The 14,455-nt window shown below is 29.6% G+C and overlaps 3 protein-coding genes across 6 annotated transcripts; 1 reads left to right on the top strand and 2 right to left on the bottom strand.

Moving 5' to 3' along the window:
• Positions 1 to 83: 83 nt before the first annotated feature.
• Positions 84 to 3,127, bottom strand: LOC126838009 (protein-S-isoprenylcysteine O-methyltransferase). 4 transcript variants are annotated; one of them, XM_050572080.1, is made up of 6 exons: positions 2,977 to 3,127; positions 2,509 to 2,747; positions 1,914 to 2,005; positions 965 to 1,134; positions 510 to 727; positions 84 to 436 (listed from the first exon to the last, which is right to left on the bottom strand). In XM_050572080.1, the coding sequence occupies exons 2-6, from the start codon at positions 2,695 to 2,697 to the stop codon at positions 248 to 250; spliced, it is 858 nt and encodes a 285-aa protein (XP_050428037.1). In that variant the 5' UTR covers positions 2,698 to 2,747; positions 2,977 to 3,127; the 3' UTR covers positions 84 to 247. The 4 variants fall into 4 exon arrangements, with proteins under 4 accessions (XP_050428037.1, XP_050428038.1, XP_050428036.1 ...); XM_050572081.1 differs by having other exon boundaries at positions 2,925 to 3,127; XM_050572079.1 differs by having other exon boundaries at positions 85 to 436; positions 2,944 to 3,126.
• A 1,427-nt stretch (positions 3,128 to 4,554) lies between these two features.
• On the top strand, positions 4,555 to 11,286 carry LOC126838157 (neuralized-like protein 4). Its single transcript, XM_050572321.1, has 19 exons — positions 4,555 to 4,927; positions 4,990 to 5,205; positions 5,363 to 5,563; positions 5,626 to 5,854; positions 5,920 to 6,007; positions 6,081 to 6,536; positions 6,605 to 6,807; positions 6,871 to 7,282; positions 7,467 to 7,738; positions 7,971 to 8,137; positions 8,204 to 8,346; positions 8,407 to 8,500; positions 8,568 to 8,714; positions 8,797 to 8,961; positions 9,019 to 9,198; positions 9,266 to 9,719; positions 10,538 to 10,762; positions 10,820 to 10,895; positions 10,959 to 11,286. The coding sequence occupies exons 1-19, from the start codon at positions 4,919 to 4,921 to the stop codon at positions 11,164 to 11,166; spliced, it is 3,945 nt and encodes a 1,314-aa protein (XP_050428278.1). The 5' UTR covers positions 4,555 to 4,918; the 3' UTR covers positions 11,167 to 11,286.
• On the bottom strand, positions 11,261 to 14,303 carry LOC126838158 (polynucleotide 5'-hydroxyl-kinase nol9). The gene is made up of 8 exons (XM_050572322.1): positions 13,844 to 14,303; positions 13,588 to 13,767; positions 13,277 to 13,493; positions 13,063 to 13,205; positions 12,804 to 13,002; positions 11,767 to 11,868; positions 11,554 to 11,693; positions 11,261 to 11,493 (listed from the first exon to the last, which is right to left on the bottom strand). Exons 1-8 carry the CDS (start codon positions 14,157 to 14,159, stop codon positions 11,276 to 11,278), a joined length of 1,515 nt encoding a protein of 504 aa, XP_050428279.1. The 5' UTR covers positions 14,160 to 14,303; the 3' UTR covers positions 11,261 to 11,275.
• Positions 14,304 to 14,455: the final 152 nt, after the last annotated feature.

Raw genomic sequence — 14,455 nt, forward strand, 5'->3', positions numbered from 1 at the left:
AATTATTTATTTTTTGTACAAGTATATTTATGAATTAACAATATAAAATTGTATTCCTTTATAATTTTATACTAAAATACAAAATATATTATTTATACTTCATTTGTTTAAAATTAAATTTGTTTTTTACACACAATTGAATTTTTGTAAATTACAAGTTTATAATTAAAACCATTAGTTTTACATATACATATACAATAATGTATATGTTAATTGTAAAATCAAAGTAATGAATAACCATGGGTAGTTATTTCTCATTTGGAATCTCAAATCCTCTGATAAAAGGTAGGCCAATGCCTACTTTTTTCTGATATGAGACATAATTTTCACCAAAAAAGTTTAACAAAGTCATTTCTTCATAATAGATCCTTTCTTTGAAGAACTTCCAGCTAGCTAATGCATATGCAACAATGCACACAGGGTTTATCATAATCCACTAAGTTTCATAAAATATAAATAAATTATTTTACATAAAAAACGAATTAAACTACAATTTAAAAAAAAATTACTTGAGTTCCTATACTCCAATAGAACCATCCCACATAGCTGGGATGTCTAAACCAAGAGTATACACCATTGGTGACAAGTGAATGGGTTTGTGTTTTTTCGTTTTGCACTAAATGTGTAAAATTATGTCTAGCTGTCCATATAGCAGTTTTTCGAAGTACTTCACCAAATACGCACATTACAATACCAATGTAACTGATTGAATGCCAAGTTTTTAAATCTACAAATATTTAAATCTTAAATATAGGTTAAGCTGTATACTTGGTAAATAATAGAAGTAATTGTATTCTATGCACTACGATACACAAGTACTCATAATTGGGTCCTGGCTATTAATTTAAATACCTAGGTATCCGGAAATAAAAAAATGCAAACATTTTGAAAATTTTACTATCTGTTTAATGGATTCTGAGTATTATATTACCAGATAAAATCTCTTGTAAATAATTTAACTTACCTGGCAAAAAAATATGCCATAATACATATTCTATCCAACTGGCAAAAGCGGCAATACCATATGCAACGCTGTGATTTAACATAAACGATGAAGGTGATAATGTTTTTGGATTACAAACAGCAATGCTAAGGAATTCTGAGTAATGAAAGACAGCCATAACACACACATACCTAACAACAATAATTGCATATATTAATAAAATAGACAAAGCTACAAGAATGCTTCTAATTATAAATATGAAACACATACAATTTATTTTAAATAAACTATATGTCACTCTCAAGTAAATATCTCCAATCAATGCTAGATTTTTCTATACAGAAGGTAGGTATTTAGAAAATAATGTAAAAATTATAATTAGAATAACATTGTCTTGATTTTGTATTAAGTTTTAAGTTTTGTGAAAATGACAAGAACAGTTTTATTTAAGGTACTGGATTTTTATAGATACAAGCAGAGGCAAACTGGGAACCAATTGACCCAACTTAAGCCATATCTCTTTATCTAAGCTAACTCAACTGTTAAATCGGGTTAAAAATAAATGTCATATATTGAGTTGGGTTCAATGGTGGTTAGACAATTTTTTTCAAGTAAGGACCGATTACAGAACAAATATTTATTTCAGATAGAGTAAGTGAATTGGGCTGGGTTGTATTCTACATCTGTATATTCTTGAATCAAACTTAGCGAATCCAGGACAAGTTTTTTTTAATTCTTGTTGTTCCCTGGTACATAAAAAAAATAGCCCTAATTTTAAAGTTGTCCATGAGGTCATATCTCCCTAACTTTCCTGACCAATCGGCCTCTGGTTATATGTTGTGGGACACACAAATACAAAAATCCGTCCCTGCTTCAAATGTGCTAAATATTTAAGAACTCAACATTTTTATAAATTTGGCACCTAGTGAGATTTTTCTTATGTGTATTGACATAGTATTATAGTATTTACCATCCAAATGGCTTCCATGAAGTGGGCGCAAGAACACATACTATTATACCAGCTGCCAATGTTAAGCCCAACAGAAGTGCTTGGGCACATATCTACAGTAAAAAATATTGTTTAAAATTTGTAAATAGTATAAACACATAAAAAGATATTTGAAACATGTGCAGTAGATTTTTCCCCGCCAATGATGTTTAGAGTAGGTTAGTACAAAAGGGTTGGTCATATTAGACTACCAACTTACTATTTATCCTCATGTATTTTTCTTGGTATACTGAATAAGTAAACTTTATTTTAATATATACTGAAAAGTGATTTTTTTTAAAGCTTTAAAAGCTTTTATTAGTGGTGGTAACAATGTTTGCAGGGTTTTTTAATTTTACTTCCTTTTCTACTTTTTACAGAATTACATCAAAATGTACAACACAATATTATAACTAACATTTAATATCCACTACACTTTACTCTTGATGTAAATTAATTAAAATACGTCTGGAATGTGAAAGGTTCAGAGAGTCTGATATTTATTTTAAACCTTATAAAATTGCACAACATGTAAACAAAACAATAAACTAATACAAATTACGGTACATTTACTTACATTATAAACAATACCTCTGTTGATAATCCTCACCAAAACATGGGTAAGTACTGCATATATAATAAATAAATGTAGTACATTTATCTCTATATAATATATTATTGGAAATGTATTTGGTATCAGTACAAACAAAATCGGCAGTCCCAGCAGAAAACCATAAATACTGACAATTCCAAGTTTAGCGATCATTTTTAAAATGTTTTATTTTGAAATTCAAATTGATTTATGGTAATAGCCATCTGAAAATTAACCACACAGACTGAATGTTAAAAATGAAATACTAGACAAATTTGTTTTTAATTTTACTATGACATAAAATAAACTGTTTGCTATTTTGTAATAACTATAAAACCATAATTAGTGAATTGATTAGTTTTTTTAGTTCATTCATTTACTTTTACAGTATTGTACTTTACATAAGTCAATTGTCAATACTTTATTAGGTATGCAATAGTCTGGTCACATTACTTTTTTCGAGTGATTCAATTAGGTATTTAACAACGGATATCATAATTTAATTTTACCAAGATGTAAGTTTGTTAACAATAAATAATAACTTATTAGATCATAAAATTCCTTTTATAGTTTATTATCATTCTGTAATAAGATAATAGTTATTATTCCGTAATACGAATAATACAACACTCGTATTTTTTACGAGTATGAAACTAGCAATTTGTGATAACGATTTTCCGTATGGACCGCTGTGGTTACCGACTGGTGACCTAAGAAATATCATAGCCGCGTCATATACCGTGATAAATACAATTACGGGCCGGTGCCCGGTCGTACTACGGATTTCGTCCCAGGCTACAGACCCTTCACCGCCGCGCGCACGGTCATGTCTCTTTCAAAAAAATATAACCCCCGGCGAGTGCATTTTTTAACTATACCTATAATTTATGAAATTTTCGAATCTTTTAAAATATAATATGTTTAGTTAGCGGACTCGTTCCGGAACGTCCCATCCAGCCGAAAAACTACGGCCTGGTCGCACTACAGTTTTCGCCCCTAGCCGCACTCTTGTCGCGCTGAGACTATCACATTTTTCTACAGAAAAAATTACCTTAATTTCTATAATTATTATTATCAGTTGAGATTCACATAGTTCTTGTAAGTTGTAATTTTTTTTTTTTTTATTTCCCTCGGCGGCAAAGGCTAAATAAGTTGTAATTATAAAACGTCTAAGTAAACTTTTTTCATTTTTATTAATGTAAAAATAATATTTTAACAGTATAATATTGAGGTTTGGAAAAAGAATAGCATAATATTTATTTATATTTATTGTCGTTATTATAATTATTATTATCCCAATAATAATAATTATAATATTGATTTTATCATTAATAGTCCAGTCATAGGGTAATTTGAAGTGGAAAGTTTTGGTGTAATTGATTTTAGTGGCTTACTTTATGTTCACAATTTTTCACGGCAAATATAAAAAACATAAAAAAACGCTAAAAATGTTGGTGCTTTATTTTGGTTTAAACACTTTACATATTATACTCGTATAAAGTCTAAAGACTTATAAAACTTATATTGGACTAAGTCCTATATAAGACCTTTATGAGTCCAATATAAGCTATTAGTTCTAAAAGCTCAGAAAATTGCATTGAGGATAGGTATATGGTACAGTAAAAAAAGTGCACTCTTCGCGGTTTGTATTTTTAATATTTTTCTGAACGCGACAAGAGTGTGGTTCGGGGCGAAAACTGTAATACGACTAGGCCGTAGTTTTTCGGCCGGATGGGGAGGGACGTTCCGGAAGTAGTCCGCTAACTAAACTTATATATTTGAAAAGCTTTAAAAATACTATGTAGGATAGGTATAGTTAAAAAGTGCACTCGTCGGAGGTTATATTTTTAATATTTTTTTGCACAAGACAAGACCGCGCGGTTTTTGTCTTAATCACGGTATATGACGCGGCCTCTAGCAGTAGAAATCATGGTATTTTTTAGGTCACCAGTCGGCGTTCCACACGGAAAATCGTTATCACAAATTGCTAGAATGGAATTGCTATATAGCTTCATACTCGTTAATCGTTATTATTTTTATCACTACTCTAATTTCTAAATTCTAATCTTAATACAATAATTATTCATTTACAACTACCCTTTGCGTTCTGGTATCCGTTTCTTATACTCTTATTGGATAGCTGTGGATACTAGATAAGGTGGTGGAAATGCGATCGCATACCTTTACTAACAATAATATTGTTATTGTAATATCTATATTACCCTTTTAGACTAATAGCTTCTTTTATTTGAATTCCATATTATATATTATATATAATCACAAGGAAAAGTAAATTTCCAACTTTTAGCTAAAATTATGCTCTAACTTTTTTTTTTAATCTTGGTGTTCATCATTCTTCGTTTATTTTTAAATGTTCTGTAACACGAAATGAGACATGGTTCAAGTATGAATGTTATAATGCCATATCAGTTGCACCCCTAGTCTGTATTTATTATAATTTTTTAGGGAACATGTCATACTGTTGAGACATTCCGGAGTCGTTTTTCCAGCATCAGAATGCAGCTAGATGCAGAAAATCGTTTACGATTTCATGTGCGTTGCGGTACTTTAGTGAAATTGTCACCCAACAACAGATCAGCCAAACGATTACGTGCATATGATGAATTCAATAATGGAGTTGTTATGACTAATCGAAATCTATTCGATGACGAGCTATTTGAGGTGAAGTACATTAACTTAAAGTTTAAATTATTATTGTCCAACTGTTTTATTATATTTTTAATTTAAAAAAGTAACATTATTACTAAAATTTGTATACAATCTGTGGAGTATCTCATTTTGATGTTTATTTGATGATTAACTTAATATTGTGTCATAGATTCGTATTGACAAACTTGTAGACAAATGGAGTGGTAGTGTTGAAGTAGGTGTCACTATACACGATCCAAATGCTATACCGATACCATCAACTATGACTAATATGAGAACTGGTACTTCTATGATGTCTGGCCGTGGGATATTGGCTAACGGAAAGGGTATACGAAGAGAGTATGGAAATTTCAATTTGGATGATTTAAAAGTAGAAAACATTTAGTATAATATTCTAGGTATGTATCTTAAATTATTTAAAATTATTTTAAGGTTGGTGATCGCATTGGTCTCGTCCGCAAGAAAAATGGTGATTTACACTACTATATTAATGGACTTGACCAAGGTGTTGCTGTTTCAAATTTACCTTCAAAGGTTTGGGGTGTGGTCGATATGTATGGCAGAACGGTTAAAGTTACTATTGTTGATAGAGATGTCAACGAAGAAAAAAATTTACTCACAAGACTTAGCAATTCTATAACATTATCAAATGAAAATACAAGTAAAAACATTCTATTATATTTTGTATTTTTAATATTATTAAAATATTATTAATGTATATCTTAGCAATTGATGAAGATTTATTGGAATTCCATCCCATGTGTGGTGCTCATACTCAAGTCATTAACAATAATACTGTAGCTTACCGACCAAAGTAATGAAATATGTTTTTTAATATATTTATTTAACTTATACAATTATTTAAGTATTCTTTTGCAATTATCTAGTGCACTAGATGATTTCAATAATGGTGTTGTGTTAACCAAACGCCCTCTACGACCAAACGAATTATTTGAAGTGCGTTTGGATCGTCTAGTGACTAAATGGGCTGGTTCCATTGAAATTGGTATCACAACACACCGACCGGGAGATATAGATTATCCATTAACTATGACAAATGTGCATTCTGGTACTTGGATGATGACAGGTGTAGGAATCATGCACAATGGCACCACTGTTGTCAATCAGTATGGAGTGAATTTAGATACCTTGAGAGTAGGAGACCGTGTAGGGACAATGGTGAAGTCAAATGGTTCATTACATTTTTATGTAAATGGCATTGATCAAGGCGAAGCAGCTAAAAACATTCCTCTTGGTGTGTACGGTGTTGTTGATTTATATGGTCAGGCTGCTCAAATAACTATTTGTCATGATAATAACGTGGATAAAAATTTCCCTCATAAGTATGTATTTAGTTAAAAGTTCTATCAACTAAAACATGATTAACATATTCTTTTTTTAACTTTTGAAGAAACAATGCAAGGTTTTATCCTAATCATGGGAAAAATGCACGTATAGTTCCCGGCACTCGTGGCCGTACAGCTAATCGGTTGTATTCTGAATACGAGTTTAGCCAGTCAATTGTTCTTGTGAATCAAACTTTGCAAGATGGGGAATTATTTGCTGTTAGTGTGGATAAATTGAATGATCGGTGGTCAGGCTCTATTGAAGTTGGTTAGTATTTATTGAAATGTTGAGGTTGAATAAAAATGAATAAAACATTTTTTTTCTTTACAGGCGTTACTTCTATTCCTCCAAGTGTTTTATCTACTGATTTACCAAATACAATGACGGATTTAGATCATGATACTTGGGTGTTGTCTGGATGTACAGTTATGAAGGATGGTTTAGCAATAAAATACAATTATGATTTAGATTTAGATAAAATAAAAATTGGTTCTGTAGTTGGTGTCATGAGACATAACAATGGAAGTCTGCATTACTTTTTGGATGGTATTGATCAAGGCACAGCATGTTTAAATGTACCAGCACAATTATATCCGGTAATCGATATATATGGTCGTTGTACTCAAGTAACAATTCAAAGTCCGCCTGAAATCAGATGCGATGACTGTGAATCAGACACGAGCTGTTGTACACAAGATGATGTGATATCGGTTCAGACTGAAACTGGAGTTAAAGGACAAAAGTATAAGCAGAAATATTGTACATTAAGTCAATCCTCTGACCATCCTAAGATAATCATTTTTTCTTTTTCTAACATCAGTTGTCAAAATTATTTCTTATAAGTTTAATATACAATTTTTATCTTATATTATTCTTTATTATAATGTAGTAGATAATATTATATACATTTTTTTTTTATATTTTAGAGACATAAATCTTTCTAAATATCTTTTTGGGAAAAATATAAGACTGTTAGATGATGATTGTACAACGGCAACTCGAATATCTTCTTTTGAGGGAAGTGTATTAATAGCAGACAAGAAATTACTTCCAAACGAACTGTTCCAAGTGTTAATTGTAAATTGTAATTATAACTATGCTGGAAGTCTGCGAATTGGTATTATCAGTTCTCAATTGGAACCTCCTCTGCCATCCAATATTAAGAATATACACAATAAGGATGTTTGGTATATCTCAGGTAATTGATTATTAAATAGTTTTTCCTGTTCAAAATGTATTAATTCAGTAAAAGAAAAAACACCATTTAAATTATAAGAACTAAAATTTGAAATCAATTATGGTTTTTTCTTTTTATGCAATGAATTTGTTGTGTTTTATTAACATTCACATTTCTCTACTCAGCAGGCTAGTATTTATTTTAAGTACTCAGTTATTAAGATCTTATTACTATGTTTCCTTATGTTGAACAGGTAACCAAGTATGGTATAATCAAACTTTAGTGAAAAATAATTATTGTCCAAGCTTGGATCTATTAAGAAAAGGGGACAGAGTTGGTGTAAAATTCACAGGCGATCGAACATTACATTTATTTGTGAATGGTTATGATCAAGGAATTGCTGCACATAATGTTCCCGAGGTAATTTATTAAAATCAGTACTATAAATTTCAATAAGAATTATTCTAAATTATTTGTTATTTTTAGTCTGTTTATGGCATATTTGATTTGTATGGCTGCCACACATCAGCTAAAGTTATACATATTGATCAAGAAATTAAGACTAACTTGCAAATGATGTCATCACAGTGTAGTGAAAATACATCAGATATTTCTGAATCCGTTAAAGTGTAAGCATGTTAATTACTTTTAAACTATTTAAAATGTAATTATTAAATATTTGATTTCAGAGATACTACAATTAATGTTCTGAAAAGAATGACTGTACTTGATGAAGATATGAGTGAATGTTGTTCATCAGAAATTAGTTATTTTATCGATGAAGTAAGCTTGGCTTTAAATTATATTATTTTATTATTTATTAATAATAATAATTATGCTTTAAATATAGTCGACTTATAAATTGATGAGATTTAGTGAATGGAGTGGTCGAAATGTACGCTTATCAAGAGATGGACGTACTGCTACACGAATAGATGGCTATAACCATGGTTTGACAATCACGTCTGATATTTTATTACCTAATACCATCTTTCAAGTATGTGTGTTGTTCTTTTAATATAAGTTTTCAGTACTTTTATTTTTTTTATAACAAATAGTTAATTTTTTGTTATGATTAGGTTGAAATTCAATCTTTAAATAAAAAGTGGGAATCATCTCTTATGATCGGAGTGTCTAAGATCTCTTGTACAAATAATGATGCTCCGGCTACAGCTTTATCATTGAAAGGACATGACAGCACTTGGGTGATAATGGGTGATTCTGTATATTATGATGGTCTTAAAGTGTGTATTTAATTATAAAGCTCGGAATGTTATTTTATTGTCGTCTTTTTTTCTAAGATGAAAAGTCATTATGGTCCAGATTTAAATTATTGTACGTCAGGTGATATAGTTGGAATTATGATCGACGGAGATAATTGTCTTAAATTATTTGTGAATCGCATCGATTATGGAGTAGCTGCCACTAACATACCTAATGATTGTTACGGTGTAATTGATTTATATGGTCAATGTGAACAAGTGAGTTAAAAGATTTTAGATTAAAGTTTAATATATTTATTAGCTTACGATTGTTTAAATTTTGCAGGTCTCTATAGTGAATCCTTTTATTGACATGTCACCTGTTGATCCTGTACCTAACATGCCTTTAGAATGTGATTTATTACCTGATGACGTTGGGCAACTAGTAGCATCAGAAGAAAAAGCAGATTTGGAAGGCGATGAAAAACAAAGTCCTGCGTGTGAAGAAACAGATTTAGCCGATTTAACATGGACAAAATTTGACAAGACTAATGAAAATGTTTTGGTGGCAAGTGGTCATGATGTTAGATCACGATCAGCCGAATTAACTACTTGGATCGATGAGGAAGCGAGTACTTCCACGCTTAGAATGTCAAAAATACGATCTGGTAAAACTTCTAGTTATTACAAACCAGATACAAATGAGAGAAGGCAGAATGAAATTTTAAAAACACTCCGTCTTAAGCAATGTCAATATTTCAACTTGTCTTTAAAACTTAGAACATACTTGAGTATTCCAGGTTAGTAAACTCAAATTTTCTGCATACCTGTATTTTTTTAATAGCTTTGATGCGAAACTAAAAAGGTCTAAGGTTTAATATGTTATTTTTTATTTGGTGTGTTAAGACACCATAACTTTTCCCTTTATGCGATTGGTATTTTGGGGAGTCAAAAGTTGAAACAGATCGGCCCTTCCCCAAATTGAGAAAAACATGCTAAAAATGTTAACATTTTTCATTTTAAAATTATAGCACGCTAAAACTTTTTAAAAATATTTGAATTTGTTCCAAATTTGTATGGAATATTCTATTTATATAGATCTGCCAATAGTACAGTAAACACTTAAGAATATATTATTAACCGTTTCCTATACTAGGGATAGAACCTTTTCTTCAATTTTGCTCTCTCATATATAGTTTTTAGGTCTGAAAGTAAATATAGAGAGGCACTATACATAAGGTTCTCAAAATCTGTATTTTTTTATTAAGAAAAAACAAAAGGAAAAATTACATTTTGACCCAAGTAAATTTCTAGGTAGATATGTGAGAGTGAATCAACAGTCAACAGGTATCTGAAAAAAAATTTCATTATGTTGTTGATTTGCCCGTTGGTAACAATCCTAGTGCTAATAATACAATTTTAAGCACATTATTACCTTTACAATGGTTTTTTAAATATTTAATATTTGTACAGATTTAAATCAAAACAATTTTATTTTCGAGTTACGAGTATTTCATCATTCTTAGTTATAATGATTTCTACAGTCCTGTAACTACACTGACTTCACTATACTCCGTACCCACTATGCTGGCTTTAAATAAAATTTTTTTTTTTTTAGACGAATTTTTCTTAGAGACAGGACATACATGTTATTGTGATGGATGCAATTTGTACACATGTGATGAAAACAAACTATCTATTGAGACCGGTTGGTGTAAATTTCTGTTACGTAAACATCCAAAATATAGCAATTTATCTTTGGATAAATGGCGTTCAGCATATGTAGGACGTCCATACACTATCGTTCGCAATTGTTTAGATAATGGCACATTAATGCACCAAGGTAAGTTATTTAAATACTTTTATTAATATGAAGTAATGTTTTAACTATTTTTTAAAGTTTCTGATCCAGACCATATAACACTTTATCCATACTTAAAGCGAACTGTATGCTGTCAAAACATAAAACATTTTGGGTATATTTATTTTCTATTTTACTTATTCTTATACATTTAAAAATATTTTAAATTATTTATTAGGTATCTCGATACGGAAACTAATAATCAATTCAAGTGTCACTTTGCATTTGAGTTGATGGTTGAACCAGGTTCCTTTGAGATTGGTGAACCATTGCCAAAATCCAGTAGAACCGAATGTCAACAGATCTCATCATTAGTGATTCCTAAAAATGGCACTAACACCGTACTTACTTCTTTTTATCTTAGGTTTGATAGAGATATCAAATAAATTATATAAAAATACTAATTTTTTTTTTACATAGTTCCAAGAATGTTGATCTCACTTATTTTTGTTTTTTTTTTATTTATTATTTATTGATAACGTACAAATACAAAACTCATAACATTACTTTATGCTGTCTTTTTACAATTTCATTAAAAACATTATCCTTTTTTAAACTAACATACCTAAAAATTTGTATTCCTTTAGTATAGAATGTGGTAGGTAAGGTTAATTTTCCTAGTTGTATTTGATTGACTTGTTTTAAAATATATGGTATTACTGGAGTGTTGATGTATAAATCTCCCGTCACTTTATTTACATTGCGTACAAACCCTAAGGTAGAAAATAATTGTAAATAAACAAAATAGCAAATTGTAAAATATAATTACATACCGAATCCAACACATTCACAAGGTTTTTCGCTATTAGAAACACATAAGGCAATTACGTTTGCACTTATTATGTCTAACAATTCTTCTTGAGTTAGCTCATCAATATCAGTAATATTGATAACAATACTGCATATGTTTACTCTAAAACATAAATTAGTTGAAAAGTAAAATATTAGTGCGAATTCAGTATAAATTGGAGAAAGCCAAAACTTACCTGTATGGAGTAACATCACTAAAATATACATCAGTGTTTTGTAAACACTTGCTGAAATATGATGCTGTTACTAAATACTGCTTATTTAATTTGTCACAGTCTCTGAAAAATAAATATTAACCAATAAATAATTTATAATAATTAAGCTTATCATGTTATTATTTCTTTCACTCAAATCTGCCTTATTAAGGGGCCTTCACACCTGCATATTTTTTATCAAAAACAACCCATTCTAATTTTAACTGTAATCTGAAATTCGTAATTCAACAATAGTTTTGAAAACAAATATAGATTTTAATACATGTTAGATGTATCGGCTAAAGTACATTTTTTATTTTCGTTTTTAATGTTATTGTAATTTTTTTTAAAAATTGCAATTTTTCACATAAAAATTATTAAATTATTCTTTTAGTACAAAAATTGAGCCTGTATGCCTAAAATAGTCTAAAAAAAATTAAATATTAAAATATATCCCTCTTTCCAGTGTTAATATATATTTACACATTTTTACCTTAATGTTAAGTTTTAGTTAAAAATTATCAATAAAATGCGCCTTAATAAAGACGTAGAGGCTAGTGTAAATGCCCCTTAAACCTTATTTTTGTTGTTGGAGACCAAATACAGTAGTAAGGTATGTAATAAATGTTTTTGTAACATAAAATTGCTATACTTATATTTATGCAAATCTAATACTTAAGGCCGACCTGTTCAGGGTCTAAGACCACTACAAGCTCAAAAGTACCTGGGTAGAAATTCAACTTTACCTAACAGGTATTGCCCCCTGAACCCGCTGCCCCCTCTTGTGAACAGGCCTGCTAAACCTACATACTAGCTTCACATAACATTGTGCTCTCCTTAATAACATCTACGCAATTCATTTTTAAACTAGCTTTTTCCAAGATTTCCAGCAACTATAACCTTTTTTTTTTACTTTCGTTACAATTTGGTTTCCTCACATTTCATAAAATATCCAAAGTCCATCATAAATTATACTTCTGGATTTAGTGAACTTAATTAACAATCAAATATTAATTTACTTTAAAAATGGAGCTTTAGCCAATTTGTTTTTGACTAATGAGGTGAAGTACCATAAGTTGTACGATAGCGATGCACCTATATTGTCATTAACTACATCTGAATGTAAATTTAAGTCTTGTATTTCATTGAATTTGAGTTGAACTATATCTGTTGGGCTTGTGACATAAATGAGATTGTGCAATATACGAAGCCCCTCATCTACAAAATTAAATAAATGTTTAATCATTGTAAATTATTATAAACAATTAAAACTGTTACCTTTTACGAATCCCATGGTATTAATAAAACAAGGTAGTTTGTTCAAATTAGTATCATTTGTAATATCATTAGTTAATACTTTGACAATATCCAAATATAACTTAACGTTACTCTTAACATCAGTGTTTCCAAAAAAATATGATCTATAAGTATAGTACAAAAACGTATTGATACAAATTTATTTCAAGTTTGTTTTATAAAAAAATTATATTACTTGTAAGGCTGTATCAAATGTGTGAAATTAGGGCCAAGTAGTGGTGAGTCAATAATGAAAGCAGAAATGCATTTAGGAACAAAGAACTCACTCTGACCGATGTCAAAATCGATTACTAATATTCGATTCCATTTTTGTAAGCATTTATTAATAAAATAACACATCATTGTAGATTTTCCAGCATTTTGATAACCGGCAAATAATATTTTCATTGGTTCTAAAAAAATATTTTTAATGTTTAATAACATTAAAATGTATAATTAAAAAAAAAATTTTAGTATTACTATAATAATTATAATTATATTACTAACGGTCAACGGGGCGACTCAGAAGTTCATCTCCAAAACCTTTCCATTGTTCATCAATGATAAGTCTTCGGTTTGAAATAGGTAGTTTGCTTAAATCAAATTGGCAACCTAGCTGTTCTTCAAGATCTACAATAGGTTTCGGTGGTGTTAACCTTGTACCCTTCGGTTCAAACACACTAAAACCTACAAATAATTATTATATAAACTAATTGTAAAGAAATTAGTCGTATAATATAAATTATATCATTATAAATCTTACTAGGCACATATGTATTCATGAATGTCCTCCATTTACAACTTAATTTACTATTTTCTAGTAATACTACAGCTTTTTGTTTATTTGATGATGTAATTGAAATCAAGCCGAACAAACCAGATGAATACAAGGTGGTAGATGGAGTATCAGGGGTCATTCGGTAGCCCCACACTTCAATTGAGCCTTCCATTACTGCTACATCTACTGTTCCAATTATATACAGTACTTCTTCATTATTGAATTCAACTAGTACTTTTTGGCATTTATTAGATTCATAAAAATTAGGTAAATTTTCAATTAACTGGTATATTTGCTTCATTGTTGTAAAATATGAAATGTTAAAATTTAATAAAAATAAGTATTTATTAACGAGTTTTTAATATTTATTCTTTATTAAATATCAAACTTATGATTATAAGTATTGAGTATGAAGTTAGCACTTGGCCATTAATTTTCTAGCCGTGGCCCGTGATAACAAATTATAAGAGAAATGGCATGGCTAAACCGCCAGTGTTTACCTTTGATAGCTTATCAATTTTATTCATAATATTATCAAATACAATAGATAATCTATATTATTTGATATTATGTAAAATTTTATACCTTCAAAAATGA

This window comes from Adelges cooleyi, unplaced genomic scaffold (assembly GCF_023614345.1).
Source record: "Adelges cooleyi isolate 19-005CV unplaced genomic scaffold, UGA_ACOO_1.1 ACOO_flye_CR_arks_rails_tigmint_CR_PRNA_30, whole genome shotgun sequence".
Taxonomy (NCBI): domain Eukaryota; kingdom Metazoa; phylum Arthropoda; class Insecta; order Hemiptera; family Adelgidae; genus Adelges; species Adelges cooleyi.

Coding starts and splice junctions, on each gene's coding strand:
- LOC126838009 (XM_050572080.1), bottom strand. CDS start 2,697: ATGATCGCTAAACTTGGAATTGTCAGTATTTATGGTTTTCTGCTGGGA. Junction 1,135..1,913: donor TCATGGAAGCCATTTGGATG/GTAAATACTATA, acceptor TATTGTTGTTAG/GTATGTGTGTGTTATGGCTG. Junction 728..964: donor ATGGCATATTTTTTTGCCAG/GTAAGTTAAATT, acceptor AAATATTTGTAG/ATTTAAAAACTTGGCATTCA.
- LOC126838157 (XM_050572321.1), top strand. Junction 7,283..7,466: donor ACTGGAGTTAAAGGACAAAA/GTATAAGCAGAA, acceptor TTTATATTTTAG/AGACATAAATCTTTCTAAAT. Junction 8,347..8,406: donor ATTTCTGAATCCGTTAAAGT/GTAAGCATGTTA, acceptor ATTTGATTTCAG/AGATACTACAATTAATGTTC.
- LOC126838158 (XM_050572322.1), bottom strand. CDS start 14,159: ATGAAGCAAATATACCAGTTAATTGAAAATTTACCTAATTTTTATGAA. Junction 11,869..12,803: donor GCTAAAGCTCCATTTTTAAA/GTAAATTAATAT, acceptor TTTATTTTTCAG/AGACTGTGACAAATTAAATA. Junction 11,494..11,553: donor TTGTGAATGTGTTGGATTCG/GTATGTAATTAT, acceptor TTTCTACCTTAG/GGTTTGTACGCAATGTAAAT.